Source organism: Bombus vosnesenskii, unplaced genomic scaffold (genome assembly GCF_011952255.1).
Source record: "Bombus vosnesenskii isolate JDL3184/JDL3185 unplaced genomic scaffold, Bvos_JDL3184-5_v1.1 scf7180000013263, whole genome shotgun sequence".
Taxonomy (NCBI): Eukaryota; Metazoa; Arthropoda; class Insecta; order Hymenoptera; family Apidae; genus Bombus; species Bombus vosnesenskii.
Genome location: NW_022882923.1, coordinates 3564729 through 3582567, shown reverse-complemented (window position 1 = coordinate 3582567; position 17839 = coordinate 3564729). Strand labels below are relative to the sequence as shown.

Below are 17839 nucleotides of genomic sequence, written 5' to 3'. Positions count from 1 at the left end.
CAAGAGTAGCACAGATAAAATAAAAATCTTCTAATTAATACATAAATATCTTAAATATATATTTGATCAACTTATCTACGTTAAAATTTACTTAAAAATATATATCATATATATACTATGTTTGTCGGAGTACTCATAAAGAGTTTGAAACTTTCCAGTCGGATTCGAAAACATTTGCACTACGCTCAATCCCATTTCTAATATTGGATCTTGAACAATGGACTATAACTTTATCATTTCAACTTTATCATTTGCTGTACTATTTCAGCAGTACGTTTGTCGAACAACTAACTTGGACTAATTGTTATCGAAGGACGTTTCATCCTGTTTCACATGGCATTTAAATCCTTCGCAAGAATAGAAAAAATTCGTGTCTTATTTCCTCGCTGCTTGCATCGTCTACGATTTCAATTTATCAACCGAGACCAACCACACGTAGAAACCAATCTTTCCTTTTGTCAACACGAAACCTCATTACCGACGTTTCGCATGTGGAATGCGTGGTGTGCAACGCGTCTAGACAAACCGAGTAGTATAGATGACAGGTGTCTGATGCGGATAGACCGCGGAAGAGTAAATTTGTGAAGCAAGCAAAATTTAATTCGCTATTCAATGCATGGGCATAACGTGTGTCATCTATCATATACGTTTACGAAGGGAGAAGCCGCTTAACTGTGCCGCCCGCAGCTTTTGACACATTCCTTACTGATCCACATGCCTTTGTACCATATACGAACCCCTGAAAGCCTGCTTCGCGATACCGGCATGATCGATGTTGAAGATTTCCGCCAACGTGTAGTCACACAATACCTAACCATTGCTGTACATGTTGCTTCTATTCCAGTCTGATGCTAGGTGAATTAATTTCCGGTTGTCTTGCACAATCTTAATCATTCAGTTCTGCTCAAATTATTTTACTCCGAAGAAATTTGACTTTAAAGATTATCCTGTCCTGTAACTTCAACCGATAGAATTAGAATTTGGGTGCTGTGAATATTTTTCGAGTGTTAGAGATGGGCTCTATTCGAGTTTGAGGACGCGAAACGTTGCTTTGCTTCGGAGCAATTTTACTTTAGAAATTACTCTATTTTTTAATCTCAAATGGAGAAATCGGAATTTAGTGTGGATCTTTAGTTATAAATGACTGACTGCAGTTTCAGATGTTGGAAATGCGAAAATCAGCTGAGTGTCTGTCAAATGTTGTTTGAGAAGTGCAGGACTAATATTTTCTGATATATAATGATTTTCTCTCATTGGATCACTTAAAGAATATGTCTCAGTGAAAATACCGCGTAGATATATGTGACTTGTCATCAGGAATCAATATTGATCTGTGTTAGGGCAGATACTATAATCTGTACAAAACTGGATAATATATTACAATGCAATATGTAAAATGAAAACGTGAGTGCGATTTCAGCACTGCCTTAGGCCAACCAGCAGGAGATTCACTTTGTAGAACTACTTTCAAGTAGAAGACCCTGGTTTTAGATAAACGTGACTGACTATTTCCGTCTGAATAATACTGGAGATCTCTATAGTTTGCTTAGACGAGTGAAAGACTGTGAAAATAAAAAAAAGTTAGAGTTTATCAAATAAAATTGAGATATTAAAAGACTGAATTTGATGCACTTTAACATCTGACAATGACTAACACAATGACGTCGAAGTAACTTTGATAACTTACACGTGAAATTGAAATTCCTTGCTACCAAATGAACTAAATATTTATATCGTACTAAGTGGATTTTCATAGTTCGTCGATTAAACTAGATGACATTGCGTGTTACATATTGCTTGAATAATTTAGTTGAAGTACAATTATATGATAAAAAGATTTTATTATCAAGAAACATGGAGATAATAGTACTTTTGACAAAAATTGTCGGATACACGTATACATTATGCATACTATATACATCCATGTAAATGTGTTATACTTTTATATAGGAAATATTAGTAAACCTGAGTTTATTTTCAAAAATGTAGCTATAACATATAAATTTCTTTTTCGTATCGTATCTCTCGTTTAGTACCGTGTACGATTAAAAGAAAATTTTTTTTTTAATATAGAAATTCCCTTTCAAAAATAAAAATGATTAAAATAACAGATGCACGCGCAGTATGGAGAAAAAAAGACAAAAGGAAGGATCGAAATACATACATATTCTATCATAAAAATTTATTGTTAGTGATACGTATCGGAAAAAATATCTGCAGGTTTACAATTTTATTTAACATCTAAACAGAAAAACCAATAATGTCATGTTCCATAAATTTTTAACTGTATCACGCTTGCAATCAATTCATGAACAATATTTCATAAACAAATTTCCTCCGCACTTTAGTAACAGAACGCATTCGTAGTAAGCTATTGAAAATACAGACAATAGAGCCTGAAATGTCTTCAAATTTTAAAACGCAAGAAATGTAGAACCATTGAAACTCTAATATAAAAAGCATCTTTACCCAAGAATCTGATTGTTCCCAAAATTATTAAATACTCGTATCTTATTTTCTTCTTACCGCATATAATAGAATTAGCAAAACGAAAAAGAAAAATTAAAATTTTATTTTTATATTTTATTTGTATTATTATTTTTTTATTATAGGGTAAGAATGATTAATGATTTCGAATACTTACATGTCAAGTTTTTTCATCGTCATTTCAAATTTCTCCGAAAGCTGTATTCTCGTGAAATATACGATTTTTATAAAATATCAATTTTCGAAGCGATAAAAGTTGTAGTTTGCAAATAATTGTCAGCCTTTCAAATTGACTATTATCCTTTGAAACTACCCCTCGAATGATTAAAAAGTTCTTCAGAACGTAGTACACCGATCGTAAACGTGTATTATCAGACATTAGTCTATCTAATGATAGTTAGAACGTGGAAAAGGTAACGCAGTTATCCCTAATCATTATAATTATACTCATAAATAAGAACGTTTCTCGATCGTACTTTCTGTTTTTCTTTCCCACCATACTATTCTTCCGTGTTATCTAAATTTCATCTTAGCTTTCCCCTTTCGAAGCTACGGAAGTGCTTGTCCGGAAACTTCTGCACGCTACGCGATGTTAAAGAATATTTCTTGGAAAAAAATAAAAAATAAAAGTTACATGATATCGTCTTCCACTTCTCTCCTTTTTTTCTTAAGGAGGAAGAAAAATATATAATAAACCTTATCTATAATAAGCTAATGTGGACTTAAGGTAAATTTAAAAATTAAAAAAAGTTGAGAAACATTTCTGTGAGAAAAAATGAAAGTTACGCGATATCTTTCTTTTTTGTCCTAGAATTCACGCTAGGAAAGTATAATACATGGAACACATAGAACAACACATAGAAAAAAGATTTATAAACGAAAAAGATTGAAAAATATTTCTTGGAAGAAAATAAAAATGACGGAATACCATTCCCTGTTTCTTTTTTTTTTTTTATTATTATTAAAACGCAGGTTACAAGAGTACAAAATAAATCTCACGTGTACTAATCCAAATGTGTGTATAAGCTACATTTGTAAAAAAATTGAGAAATATTTCTCTGCACAAAAATAAAACATAAGTTTAGAAAATTAAAAATATACCTTACATATAATAAATCAAGCAATAAGTGAAATTTATAAATAAAAAAAAACAAAAACATAAGAAAATCGACTAAGAAATAAATGAAATAATTATGTGAGTCGCTTAACGTGGTCCGTTTTCTGTCGTGAACTCTTGATGAAACCAAGGAACTCCAATTCGGCGACTGCTTGAGTAAAACGAGCTCTAAATCTCCGTTAAGGATACCGTGAACCATCATAAAATTCACACGTGTTCCCGTGTGAATTATTCAAACAAGAGGCATACGATCCCGGCGAGTAACCACTACGAGCTTACGATTTCACCATTACGAGCTATGATATGAATTTCAAACGTACCGCGGTTAGACAAATCTTCGTACGTTCCATTACTCCTGAATCGTACGGACGTGAGAAAACCTCTAAATGAAAAAGGATACTGTAATTTTGGGTCCACGTCCCGTTGTTCCTTTGTACCGCCCACTGGATCCACGATAATTAAAAATGCCTGCAAGAGTATTATAACTATTTGTGGTAGCTACAAGAGTATCTGTTTTAGAGCTAGAATGATATAGCTTTCTGCCCGATGCAAGGATGTTTGAATTAAAGCAGTAGATGCAAGAATCAAAGATAATGTTTAATCTAAAGCCTGCATTTCTAATGTGCAAAGAACGACATTCTAATTTAAGAGATTACAAAGTCTTTTTCCAGAAGATAGTCGCATTTTGGATGCAATTATTTTCATAATATTCAATTTATTCAATTTATTTTATGATACTTTAATGATTTTACAATATTCTACCAACTATAGTAAAGAGCACATTTTTATTTTTATTCGATTCATGCTCGAAAAGAAATGCGATGAAGAGATGGATAATATAGTCGTACAGTATCAAATAAAAATGACAGAGTCTTAGGAAATTATAGTAGAAGTGTCATTCATTTAAGGGGCTTAAATCAAAAGAGGTTTCATAGAAAAGCTTATTCATCCTTAAGAATATAAATTTCATAAGCATAAACAATATTCAATAAACAGAATTGTCCTGCACATTTGAATTTTTTTAATTACCATCGATACATAATAATAATCGATATGTAATACATATTGTATGTAAGTCAGCGAATAAACGAAGAAAATTACCAAACAAAATAGTGTTCGTGCATATTATTGTTTAAAATAGTTCATAGTCAATTAACAATTAATTAAATTATTCTTTCGTTAAATACGAATTTCAAACAAAGGAATATTTAGTAAAAAGAATTGTATGAAGTAGCCGAGTATTTTTAGCGTAATAAGCTGTATCTTAAAAGCAAACAGGAGCCTGTTACACCATTAAAAGCCTGCCTTTCTATGCGAATGTGGCTTAACACCTTACGGACCGTGGTCGACGACCGTGAAAATGGAATTCTCGGAAAATGCTCCTGTCTCCAGTCATTTCGCTATTTCGTGGCGTAATTTTTTCGTATTCGTATAAAGGAACATAAATGTCAGGGATTAGGCGACGCAAAAGTGCTTGGATTTATGATTTCACACGTAACAAGATAAAATGTACTTTGCAACAAATGAAACAAAATAATTAGAATATTAATTTTATCTGGAATATTTTATACAAAATATCATGAAACTTTTCATATAAAAACATGTACTGAATTTTTATTGCAAAATTGAATATTATTTTTTGCTGGTAATTCTAATATTGTCTATGTTTACTGTATAATATTATTGAAGTTTCCACAAATATTTCTTTTTTTTTTTAAATTTTATATCACGAGAGCAGAAATAAATCAATATACAAACTAAACAAAAATTACGATACATTCGTTTTTTCTACCCCGATGAGATAGAATAAAATGCGTCGCTACATATATGTATATTTGTAAATAAACAAGCACGTGAACTTATACTATAACATTGAGTTAAAACTTTATGCTAACGTAACATCGAATCATCGTATTATATTTGCATTAACGTAAAATAGATTTATGAAATAGATATAAAATTAACAAAATTCTTTAAAAACTTGACATATGTCATCAATATCCGTAAAAATATTCTGAAATATATAATACGTTGGAAATAATAGAAATATCGGGTTCTACCAAAAAACGGACATTCATATTAAAATATCAATAAATAACAACTAAACAAGTCTAATATTCTAATTATTTTCCATCACAAAATCAAATAACTTTCATCTGAGAAACTTTTCCTTGATCTTTACTTATATATATATATATATATATATATATATATATATATATATATATATATATATATATACACACGTATATATATATATATATATATATATATATATATATATATATATATATATACGTTTTCTATTCCATTCAGGAATGTATCAACAATCTCCATATATTTCTAAATGTAAAAATACTTGCAGAAATCACTTATATTCATCAAGCAAAGTAATTACAGACAAATATGTAGGGATATTAAATCATTTGAAGGAAAGAGTTTAATCTCAATTACACGAAGCAATAATTTATAAAAGTATATTATCGTGTACTATCTCTTCCATCTTACTATTTCTTTAACAGCTCCACGTAATTTAGAGATCACTTACGTATGCATATACTTTGACTTTAATTTCCTTTGTCCAATGCTTACACCAGGTGAATTTCCAAGCTCTTAATGACCGCGAAAAAATAAAACAACCCTCAGCCCCTTTCCAGTTCGACCCCATTTATAACACAGCGCTCGCGTGAATCACTCGTTCGCTAGTCCGATTAAAATCACAAAACGAACGCATACAGTTACTCACGAAAGTATTCGAACACTTCTAGAAACCTTTTATGTACATACTGTCTTACATAATATGTATTATGTTATACAAAACACTTTGAAATTTCATTAGATTTCATTCATCGAGTAATGAAACACAAATAATGAGACACAATTTTCATGAATATATGATAAAATTTGCAACAAATCTGAAAATGCACCTAGAAGCTACAATATATTTATTGCAAGTATACCTATATCTCGCAGAGATCACAAACATTTTTAAACACTCAATTATCCATTATATTAATAAGCCTTAACATTGTAATTTCCTACTAAGTATATGTTTGCAATAAGTATCTTTTATCTTCTATATACATTTTCAAATTGATTTCAAGTTTGATCAATATAATCAGTACTGTCGTGTCTCATTACTGTGCTTATGAATATTTTAATTTTCCATCATAGAATCAAACAACTTTCATTTGAAAATTTAATGATATTATTATTTAAAACAAAAAAATGTAAGAAAATATTATTTTTAAATGTTTCATAAAACGTATACGATATATAAGTGCACAGAAATTTTTCATGGTAATTGTGCAAATACTTTCGTGAGTTACTCTATGTATTAATCTGTAAACACAAACACGGAACAGATTGTTACCTGTAACCAGTCGTACATATTGATCAGCTTCCTGGATTCTAAGTGCAACTTGTAAATTATACTGAGGTCAGGCAGCGTGGATGGGATGGCGTCGTCGTTCTCCAATTTGCAGCACTCGCACTGAAATATGTATTTCCAATTAACTTCAACTTGCAAGACAGAGACCTCGGCATCGTTTCCCATTACGAAAAATCTATAATCGATATCCAACCACTGATAGAGGGTGAGGACGATAGCATCGGAAGAATCGTAAGCCACAATGAACACACGAACAGAGGGGAACGAACGTTCGTTCAAGTTGCGAGTCTTCCAGACGAAACCAATTGAATGAGGATCACGAACACTTCTTAACGAATTATATTTCGAATGGTATGCAGAAATGATCTACACAGACAATTCATGGAAGAGGAGAAGATATTTCTCTCGTAAAATATATGAGGAGATGATTTTTATGATTTCTTGAGTTTATTGAAGTACCGTGTTTCTGATTCCTCATGAAAATAATTTCATACTCTCAATTAATTACTTTGAAGATAGTACGGAATTCTGGATAATGGTATTATGAAATATAATTATGAATCTAGTACTATAGAATTTTAGTATAGAATTTTCGACATTCTAATGTTAATAAATTCACCCAGATAACATCGTGTTTTCAAAGCTTAATTTTATTTACTTTAATTAAACTCATGCAACATGCACACCACAAACATCACAAAAATTATTTCTGTTTCACTTACATTTAAGTACACATGTGGATCGTTCAATCCTGTGTGTATCGCTGCTCTCAAAGATCCACGAACATGTTGTTTCGCTAAATTGCCATCATTGAAGCAAAATATCTCGTTCCCAGGTACGTAATGAGGATTGATAAGGTATACAGAAAACACTTCTTGATCTAAATAATCGATCAAATCCTGTTGAGCTATCTTATAGGGCGATCGAGATTGTGTTTGGGACATTTTCAATAATTTCTACAGCGGAACAGAAAGCAAAATATTATAATTTTCTTGTTTTTTCAGAATACACGCGTCAGCTGAAAAACGTTGAATTTTATTCCAAACCTCTTTCAATTGAAGTCGACTGAGTTTTTCACCGGTAGAAACGATATCGACAGGTTTCGAAGCTACTTCTAAACTAGCTTCCTCGATTGTTTTTATACGGTCCTGTAGATCTACTTTAACTTTCTTCATAATTGAGTCCTTCGAACTTTCCATAATTGTTGTAAAAGAGTTCAATTTTTCAAGAAATTCCTTCTTGGATAAAAAACTTAGCAATTGCAGGCATTCTTTGTACTCTTGAGATTCTCTCAAATCACTCATATAAACTGCTTTTGTGTAATATTCACGTAGCTAAAATGGTATTAAACTAAATCTAAAAAGGAGATTCTTTAAATCTTCCAAACTTTGTCGAAACGTATTGAAATTTTATTGCATATAGATTAGGTACACTATTCTGAGAAAAATATTAATTTTTTATTAGGTTGTACCTGTTTACCCATTGGTGCATTTGGTAATGTCGACATGAGATCATGCAGGCACTTGAGTACTAACAAAAATCGGTGCATATATTGGTGGAAATTATTTAAGAGCTGCATTAGCATTTCCTATAACAAGATCTAGGTATAAATCTGTGTTAACTTTATATATGTATGATTTTTATCAATATCATGACTTTTTTTATATATTTTATAAATTTCTCAATAATTCTTACTTTCTATTATATTAGGATATACATATAATTTTGCCAAATAGCGATACAATGCATGTAAGAATTAAATATGTAAGTATAAAGCCGCACCTTAAACCTGTTATTATTAAGCAATTCATCTTTGTTTTTATCATTCGTAAGTTGTCTAATATATTTTTCTATAGAAGGCAATTTTTTAATTTCCTCCCAATCCTCATCTGTTAAAGAAGAAATCCTGCTTTTTATCTTTTGCGGTTGACAACAAAGAGAATTTATATTGTTTGCGTAAAAATGTTGTATCATACATATCTAAAAACGTAACGATAACTTAAACGAAAAATCGGATATAGGAAATAAAAAAAAATTGTAAACAAAGAATGAAGTAAACCAATACCTTGTAACTGTGTAAAAAATTCTCTACCGAAAAATCATAAAACAAAAAAATATCCGTTAAAAATTGAAACGCGCGTCCAGTCAATTTAAATGGGATATTTGTACAAAAAACAGTCTTTTCTAACACGTCTGACAAAATATTAATTTGTTTTTGCATATGGAATACCTGAACAAAAATTATGATTTTAAAAAGTGACTGTATTTTAGAAATTTCTATATTTTATTATCTTCTTTATTATATTTATAATTCTATGATGCATTTATTGCTTACTTGAACATTCAATTTTGATGTAACATCATATGTTAAAGATCTATGGATGGCATGTAAAGTAGTTGCAACACCAAAAATAAGAATAAATTTCATTGAATTGACATATGAACTGAAAGATATAGAATATTAATTAAATAAGCCACCGATGAGTCTGTAACATTCCAATATACAATCAAGAGATTCTAATACCTCAGTATTAAAATAAAATCATGCAGTACTGCAGGAGAAGAACTTTCAAAATCAGTTATCATTATAACCAGAGGATCATTTCGATCACAATTTTCTTGGTGCCATAATTTTAGATTCCTCATATGACAGTGAGTTTTCTTAATTTGTATATCTTCATCATCCTACAGATAAATATACTACATGTAACATCTAATACTGCATATTTCTAATAGTTTGGTAACTGCGCTAACTGAAGTAGTACCTTTTCATTATTCATCAACTGATAAATTGATTCTTCTGTGAGGTTCTTTATATTATTCGAGTCTCTACCCCATATAACAGCGATATGATTTGTTATTGGTTCTAGCTTAGAAACTACTCTTTGAAACATTACCTTGTGATCAGAAACATTAACTCCTGCAATGCCAATAGTTTCATAAATCTGGTCATTAAATTTAAAAAAATGATACATATATATTCAATTATATTACCAGTTAATAGAATAGCTGTCTGTATCTCATTCTGAAATTCCTCTATTGGTTTATCTTTAACCTTGGAAACAAAAGATTGTAAGTCATCTAAAGCTTGTTGAAACATATTGGACCTTATAGCCTATAATTTTAAAAGATCTTATTGATGCAATAAATGATGATAATGAAATGACTCTTGTGTATTAGCATTTAATATAGAAGAAATACCTCTATAGCATTTTGAATGCTTTCCCATGTTTCTTTATAAGTAAGATACCATGATGCATTTAAATAATCTGGTGGTTCAAATTTTGTTTGTTTATTCCCGATCTTATAAGCACCTTTGTGTACAAAGACACCCTAGAAGTATTTTAATATTCTTTAATAAAGTGTAAAGATTTTATAAGAAGGTTATAACTTAAAAAATAAATAACATATATAATAAACAATGACTTTGTCCACAGGTTTAAATTTATGAAATGTTAAAAGAACAAAATAATCACTATGCCTAAAAATTATCACAACAAAATTAAACTTATTAAATTATAATGTTTTAAATCAATGTTAGGAAAAGAAGAGCAGTACATAGATAAAACTTATAATTATTTAAAATTACAATATTAAATTGTCTTGTACAAGTATCAGCTAACTCAACCATATGATGTACAAAGTACCGCGTCTGCACGTTGAGGTTATGTAAGTAGAAGCAACAGGTGTACTGTACCTTTGATACTGATACGTTGTCCATATTATCCAAGAAATGTTCATAAAACCATATATTTTAATAAAATGACCAAAAACTATTCCAATCAGTAAAAATCATGTCATTAATATGGAAAGCACAGAAACACTTCACACGTACCCACTAGCTGATCACAACTGTCGCACTGACTAGTTTCAGAGACGATCCTAGAGTGCGCTAATCATCAGCGCGCTTGTCTTCATAAATTTAAATCACCCAGTTTCTTTAATTCATTGATTACTAATTGTAGATCACTGAAATTCTTTTAACTATTTTTCCGTATTAAATCAATGTAATTTTTTCAAGCTACATTTAATCCAGATTAAAAATTAATTATTAACTATCTAAAATTTCTCTGATAAATGATTTTGCTAATTTAAAAAAACAAAATCTCGTATTATATTACATATCCTATTTTCTAGGAGGATTTCTTAGAAATTTCCGAAGATTTATTCTGGAATAGGCAAGACAATAAATAAAAGAAAGTCTACCGCTTCAAGTAATTTCGAAACATTTCTTAACAATAATAACTATCCTCATTAAGCGCAACATTACTCTGAATATTCAGTTGCACGCGGTGCTTCATGCAGTACCATATTGCATTTCGCATCATACACGTATTAAAGATAATTTGAATCAACGTGTTCGCCCTGCAAATGACCAGCACACTTACAACCAACGCAACGCGAGTAGTGTAACCAGAGGCGAGGGTGGAATTTTGAAAATTTGGCCCTACCAGGGGCCTAAGGCTGGGTAATTGTGATATTCGAATTTCACGAGCGTAAGCTGCCCCGATCATCATCTGAATCGCAAATGCGCCGATTGAATTCGCCGAGCAAACAATCCGGAAACCGAGAGTTTGATGCCACGTTTCCGTGCGGAGGGCAATGGAGAGGAGGGCGTTCGCCGAACTTTCGTTAAACTGGTAGGGGTGGAAGTGTGCTACTTGCTCGCCGAACTTGCCTGCCAGGAACTCGTAATTGATTTAAAGAAGTGTCCAAACAAGATGCCATGCCCCGTGCCTCACAGTGTACTGAAATATCCTCGCTGGTATGCGCCCGTGTAAACGATCGTGCAACGACCACTGAAATCGAAATTATTCCGAGCTCGCCAAGTACATTTCAGCATTTCTATGAGCTCCGCCGGAAGTCTGTTTGCTCATCCATCTTTCCTCAAAATTTCATCCACGAATACATATTGCGAATCGGCCTGCACTGAATCCACACGCACGGTTGCATTGGCGGGAATTTGGTCTTGAAATGTATGGTTTTAATACCATCAAAGTTCAATTGTTTGATATTTCTGCTAAATGATATATTTATAGGAGGACAACAACAGGTAGAAAATTTTTAACATTGGGAAAATATTTATATTTAATCTAGTTTTTGTTTTAGTTCGTAAATTATTTGTGCGTTTAGAGGCTTTGGATGAGAGATATTAATTTTGCTGACTTGTAGGTTTTTATGTTGTCAATATAAGTACTGTTAGCTCAAAAGAAATTTAGTCCTAAAAAGTATTTGAATATGTTAAAACAAAGACACAGCGAAGAAATTCATCGATTTTATCGGAGATAATTTCGTTTTTAAAAAGTAAAATTAACTTCAACTGATGACGCGGTAGCATAAAAAGGATTTATATAGTAACATCTAAATATATCTGCTTTCAGCCCATAACACAACTTTTCAAAAAACATTCTCCAAAAAGCTATCAAACGAGAGGAGGAAAGCAAGCAAAATCTCTCGATAAAAACTACACAGATTTTCCAACTTACATAGATATCCTCTTCTACTAGGAAAACATTTACCGACGATCCAATCAGTATCGAAAGAGAATCCCGATTTCGCCTAGCTCCCAACGTTTTCGACTACGTAGGTTTATCGTGTCACCGCTAAGCCAAGCCACTTCTGACACTTTTCCCGCGTGGCATGCAAACGGTAGCTTGTTTTATTTCTTTTTTTTTTTTTTTGTTTCATGGTTAATCCAGCAATGCGTTATTTTCTTTGTTAACCGATGCTTCGAAGCAGATTTCGAAAAGCAGGCTTTCAGCTACAAGCTGGCCGACGCGCAACGAAAGCATAGAAAAATAGGTTTTTTGGCGAGAGAATATAAATCGATTGCGCAAGCAGCTTTGTACGAATGTTCTCGTTTTGTGGTCGGCCATCGCACCTGTGCCCCAAGGGGTTTCTTGCCGGAAAATAAATGGGATTCGATCGAGGACTTAATCATCCGCCTTCGTTGAAAGGGATGTCTGGGACAAAACGATGCAGAGATCGGGGAGGGAGAGACCTATTGATCGTTCAATGGAACATATTTGTCTAGATTTTTCGATCGTCGTACGTACAATTCGATGCCCACGATGAATAATGTCTCTGCTTTTATTTCATTCTACCCCCTTGTTCACGGTGTAATTCAACGGTATCAAAGATTTCCTTGTTCCTACTAGCTGCAGATAAATGTGGAAATGTATCAGTTACGTGCCTAAATTTCTTTTACCTCCTGTACTTTTCTGTCTCAACATCGTCTGGAGTTTTAATTAGGCTATAATTCTAATAGAATATCGATGAAATTTACACCCTTTGAAATTTTATTAAACGCTTTGATAAGTATGAATCTTGATAACCATCTTAATGAAAGTTTAATAGAAATTTTAATAAACTTGAGGAATTCGATTTTACATTAAATTTTACATCTTTATGTCATTGTCATAGAGGTATAGAAGTTACTTATAATTAGTAATTTTATTTATCGAATAAATTATCTTATAAAAATTAACGAATATTGCAATTTTGGATTTCCATGTTCAAATTCATGGTTATCCTTCATAAATTTTTGTTCATTTAAATGTTCCGCAAACGTATAAAAATTCGCTGCCCGGCCGTAACTAATCAATTCAAAGCAGCAAACCAATTTCTAAACACCTGAACTCATCGATCTGTCTTTTACACGGAAAATTTATACACCACATCATAGCCCGATTTTACAACCAAATCACACCACCCATCCACCCAACAAGTTACACTCACTATTCCGTTCTCCACGTTCGAACCACGCTTACACCTCGTCTATCACCGATGTATTTGCATGTGATCTCGTGCAAATCGATCTCTTTCCCCGAAAACGAAGGAGTCATTTTCAGATAAGTCCTCGATCGAGGTCTGTAAAAGGCGTTGATATCCTTTGAAAGAGCGTCGATTCGAGGATCTAGAAGCAAAAACGATCGCACTCACGCGAACTCGAAGAGAGTGGGGACATTTTCGCTGATGCGACGATAAAATGGTTGGCCAGCTCGCCCATCAAACGGAAAGAAACACGAGAAGCTTTTGGTCTAGGACTTGTCGAAACTGCTGTCAGCCTCTCGAACGCAGAAGGGAAAATGACACACACACACACACACAAACACATATCTCGTTCACAACTGATAGTTCAAGGAAATGATTCCCTCGGAACCAAGAATTTTTCTCACTAAAAAGAAGGATGAGATAAAGAAAGAATCAAGAGGAAGAAACGTTATCCAAGAGGATCACGACGTTTCTCGATTCTTCTGGAGAAGAAAACGGCAAGGCAGTTTAACGAAACACAGGACCCAATTCCTGACGTCGGTAATGAGCGCCATTGTTGTTGCTCCCATCGCGCGAATTCTCCTCTCCTTTTATGCCTGAGATTGAACTTTTCTCCGCAGGATGCAGAAACGGTATCTATGTTATTGCGGTAGACAGGCGGCTGAAAAAATCTCGGGATTACGAGGACATTCTAGCCGGTAACGAGATAATAAAGAGAACAGCTTTGTAGCTTCGCGGCGAACTCTTTACCATCCCCTCTTGGTAGTCGGTTTTTCTTCCTCTTTGTTGCACCTTTTCCCTATTTTTTCTTTCGGTGCGTTTCTTTTCTTCTTTTTTTTTTTTTTTTTTCTTTTTCAAATCCCGTTTCCGTGCTCTTGTAACTCGTGTGCTCGTTGCGCTGGAAATAAAATTCTTGTGCTCCGCTCGGTGACGAGCTCGGATTCGAGAACGATCTTTTTACGGTTTGGCTCTGGCGATGATGGAAAGAGGAAGCGACGCGTTTGATGGATTGCACCTTGCGGAAATTTGGCCTTCTACTTAGCTCCGTTGTTCACGGTTTACAGCTTTTTCTTAGTGCCGAGGTTTATTCGGGGTTTAATTGAAATTGTTAAAATTTGACGCGAAAATTGGAATTTGAATTTAATCATGTAATTATGTACTCTGACGAATGTCTTCTATATTTCATTGCTCTTTCAATCATCTTGCGTTTAATTGATATCGTTCGTAGGTATTTAAAAAGAAATTGTAAAGTACAGGTCTTAGTGACTTAATTTATTAATAAATAATATTGACGATATTCATTGAACCAAAAGTTTATGTCATAAACAATAGTTAAGAAGATTCTAAATTAATTTCCAATCAAGTTCCAATATTTTACTATTTCTTTTCGGAAATGAGTTTTCTTCGCATTCTATTCTATTCCAAATTATTAATGTAGTAGTGCACGAATATTTGTGTATTATATTCACCTCATAGTCAATGATTCAGATAATATGTATTTTTGCAATTTTTGCAAAATTTCCCAATTAATTAATCCATGGAGGAGGCTATTCTTATTGTAACTTTATTATAGAAAATATAAAGAAATCAAATAACAAAGAAATTTTCCATTGAGAGAAATAACTGTGTAATTCTATTTCCATCTAACTATACATAAATTTTCTGTCAAAGAGAATAATAATACAATAAGAAGTATTCGTTTCTTTGTTTCAGCGAACTCTCCAAAAACGATTGAGAACCTAGGGGATTCAATCTCGTCGGAGTTGGAAGGTAATCCGCCCTTGTGGGTCACCAAGAAAACTGGCACGCATGGTCAGGAAGTCTACATAAATAATGCGAAGATCCTTATGGAACGTAGCAATTTCCAATCGAAGGTTACCGTTGCTGGCGACGTAATGACTCAGGTTAGCGTTTTATAACAGTTGTTCAATTTTTTTCGAGTCAGAGATTTTCAAATCATAACCCTAAGCCTCATTTAAGTCAAATTAATCAATCAACTAGTCAAATTAATAATAAATTGTAAAAGGTCAACGAATACAAACACAATACAATTTTGTATAAAGGAGAAGAATGAAAAAATTGTATTTAATATTTTATGACAATTTTGCATTAAATTGTATCTGAATGTCAAGCAACCAATTATTAGATCAAATTTGTTTCAACTAGTCGAAGTTTGTCAACGTTTTGTGTTGATTTTGTGAATATAGTCGTACCTCTGTAATTGTTTTGTTTGGCCAATATAATAGACAATGTTTTCATTCATTTAACAAAAACTTCACTTTCGTCAAGAATTGTAGTCACGTCGCAAAACATTCTAAAGAAGGAAAAAACACATTCGTGTCGAGAATTGTTCTACGTTTCACGGTAGATTTCTGTGGCGGTTAATTTAATCGCAAATTACTTTTTTGCGAGCGTAATCTCGCGAGTAATTAAGTTAGTTTACGCGGTGCTCCGCGTGAACATGACTTCCGGCGTTCTCGTCGCGATACTCGCGAAACTGCACCTAAGAAGTTGGCATGACGCACTTTCTCTTCTAACGAGCTTTTAATGAGCTGTACAATTCTGTCGGGGTACCAAGCCTCGTTAAATCGATGAATATCGACTCGTCTCGTCGATAAGCTCGTCGAATATTCTTCCCATCCCCAGGCGATGCTTCTTATCGACAAAGGTTTCGCTCTCTGTGAAACAGAAACGCAGCCATCCAATAAAAATTCAACGAATAGAAAGTGGAAAGCGTGAAGGAAGCGTTTTGCAAATGCGGCTGGAAACTTGGATTACTTTGAATCTACTCATAGAATAGAGTTTCAGGTAGAATTATCAGAGGAATTGAACAGTTGAAATTTGATAAATGAATGATAAATGAATTGAAGGTCACAGATTTTTTTTAATTTCAATGTCACTTTACATCGAATAAAAGAATTGATATCTGAAATGATTTATCTTTTAAAATGTTTCTGTAAAGATCCTGAAAAGTTTTTATGTTTTAAGCATAGTGATATTACTTTCTATAGTCATCCTACCTAACTAAGATGCAAACTAGTTTATGTTGAAAATAGGAGTTAATATGTTTATTATTATTATTATTTTTTTGTTTAGATATTAGATACTAACAATATTTTAGATTTAATTAATTGTATGTAGCATACAGAAAGATTATATTTCAAACATAATTGCTTCGTGTGATAATTGATTTCAAATTCAATTACCACTCGGCAACTCCAAAGTTTCAGTACTTCTTACTTCAGAATTGAGGTGTAATTGCTTCTTGTAGCAAAGGTGTCCTTGTATGATTAGAAACTACTTAGCCTAAGTTCTGTTATACGGTCAATTAAGTCACTAACCAAATTTGCTAATTACGCTTTAATCGCAACTTAGACTCGTAATCAATTTTAACTCCGTAACACACAGATTTATCAATTTCAAATTAATAAATGGAAAAGTTCACTTTATAACTATCTGTTATATTCCTTTCGATCTCCGTTCTGAAACATTTGATACTCCCAGCGTCCACCGTTCTTCGAATCAGTTCCCGAGAAATTTCCTTTAATCTACATCCAGTATTATCGGACCGATGAAAATCATGGAGGGACCAGTCTTCGACTAATCTCTTCAACGCGCTCGACCGTAGATCAAGTCTCTCTTCCGTTCATCTCCCTCTGACCCCTCGCGCTCTTTTTTTCTCCGGTTCACTTTTCTCTCTCCCGCTGGTATTAGAGAAACTTTTCTCATCCACTTAACGCAGAAGTTCTATCGCGGCCGATACTTCCTGGCCGTTCGTAGAGCACGAAAGTATCGGATCATAATTAATGTAGACAAAAGTGGGCTAATCGAATAACTTTTTACATTCCGATTCGATGAACTTCGCCGTCTACTGCCGGCTACCTCGATGAAGCTCGAGCCGGAACTTTCTTTTACGCTCTGATGATTAACTCATCGGCAACACGGTTGCATCTTCGCAACCAACTACGCTCGAATTCTGTTAATGCAGAAACAATCAAATTACTCTTTCATGCACCGTCAACATCTAATTATTAAGAACGGTGGATATATTTTAGAGACGTTGTAGTCCT

The 17839-nt window shown here is 33.0% G+C and overlaps 2 protein-coding genes and 1 long non-coding RNA gene across 10 annotated transcripts in view; 2 read left to right on the top strand and 1 right to left on the bottom strand.

The window, feature by feature from the left end:
* Positions 1-17839, top strand: part of LOC117234373 (fasciclin-1) — a 380981-nt gene that overhangs the window by 272817 nt on the left and 90325 nt on the right. For all 7 annotated transcript variants that reach the window (XM_033495532.1, XM_033495524.1, XM_033495516.1 and 4 more), the window contains exon 3: positions 15483-15673. In XM_033495532.1, coding sequence (XP_033351423.1) covers positions 15483-15673 — 191 coding nt within the window. The remainder of the gene's footprint in view (positions 1-15482; positions 15674-17839) is intronic.
* LOC117234418 lies at positions 3424-3638 on the top strand. Its single transcript, XR_004493524.1, has 2 exons — positions 3424-3566; positions 3609-3638. It is a non-coding gene; the product is annotated as an uncharacterized LOC117234418 (long non-coding RNA).
* LOC117234406 (origin recognition complex subunit 3) lies at positions 3611-10863 on the bottom strand. Of its 2 annotated transcripts, XM_033495568.1 has the most exons (14): positions 10693-10863; positions 10197-10328; positions 9990-10110; positions 9761-9915; positions 9520-9680; positions 9331-9439; positions 9061-9225; positions 8778-8975; positions 8467-8583; positions 8042-8329; positions 7718-7951; positions 6978-7097; positions 4005-4072; positions 3611-3772 (listed from the first exon to the last, which is right to left on the bottom strand). In XM_033495568.1, exons 1-14 carry the CDS (start codon positions 10714-10716, stop codon positions 3679-3681), a joined length of 1986 nt encoding a protein of 661 aa, XP_033351459.1. In that variant the 5' UTR covers positions 10717-10863; the 3' UTR covers positions 3611-3678. The 2 variants fall into 2 exon arrangements, with proteins under 2 accessions (XP_033351459.1, XP_033351466.1); XM_033495575.1 differs by lacking the exon at positions 9061-9225.

Excerpts from the sequence above, each read along its gene's own strand:
- LOC117234406 (XM_033495568.1), bottom strand. The coding sequence starts at position 10,716 with ATGGACAACGTATCAGTATCAAAG. Across the intron at positions 9,916-9,989 it reads GACAGCTATTCTATTAACTG|GAGTTAATGTTTCTGATCAC; the intron begins GTAATATAATTG and ends TTGGCATTGCAG. Across the intron at positions 8,330-8,466 it reads ATGCACCAATGGGTAAACAG|CTACGTGAATATTACACAAA; the intron begins GTACAACCTAAT and ends ATACCATTTTAG.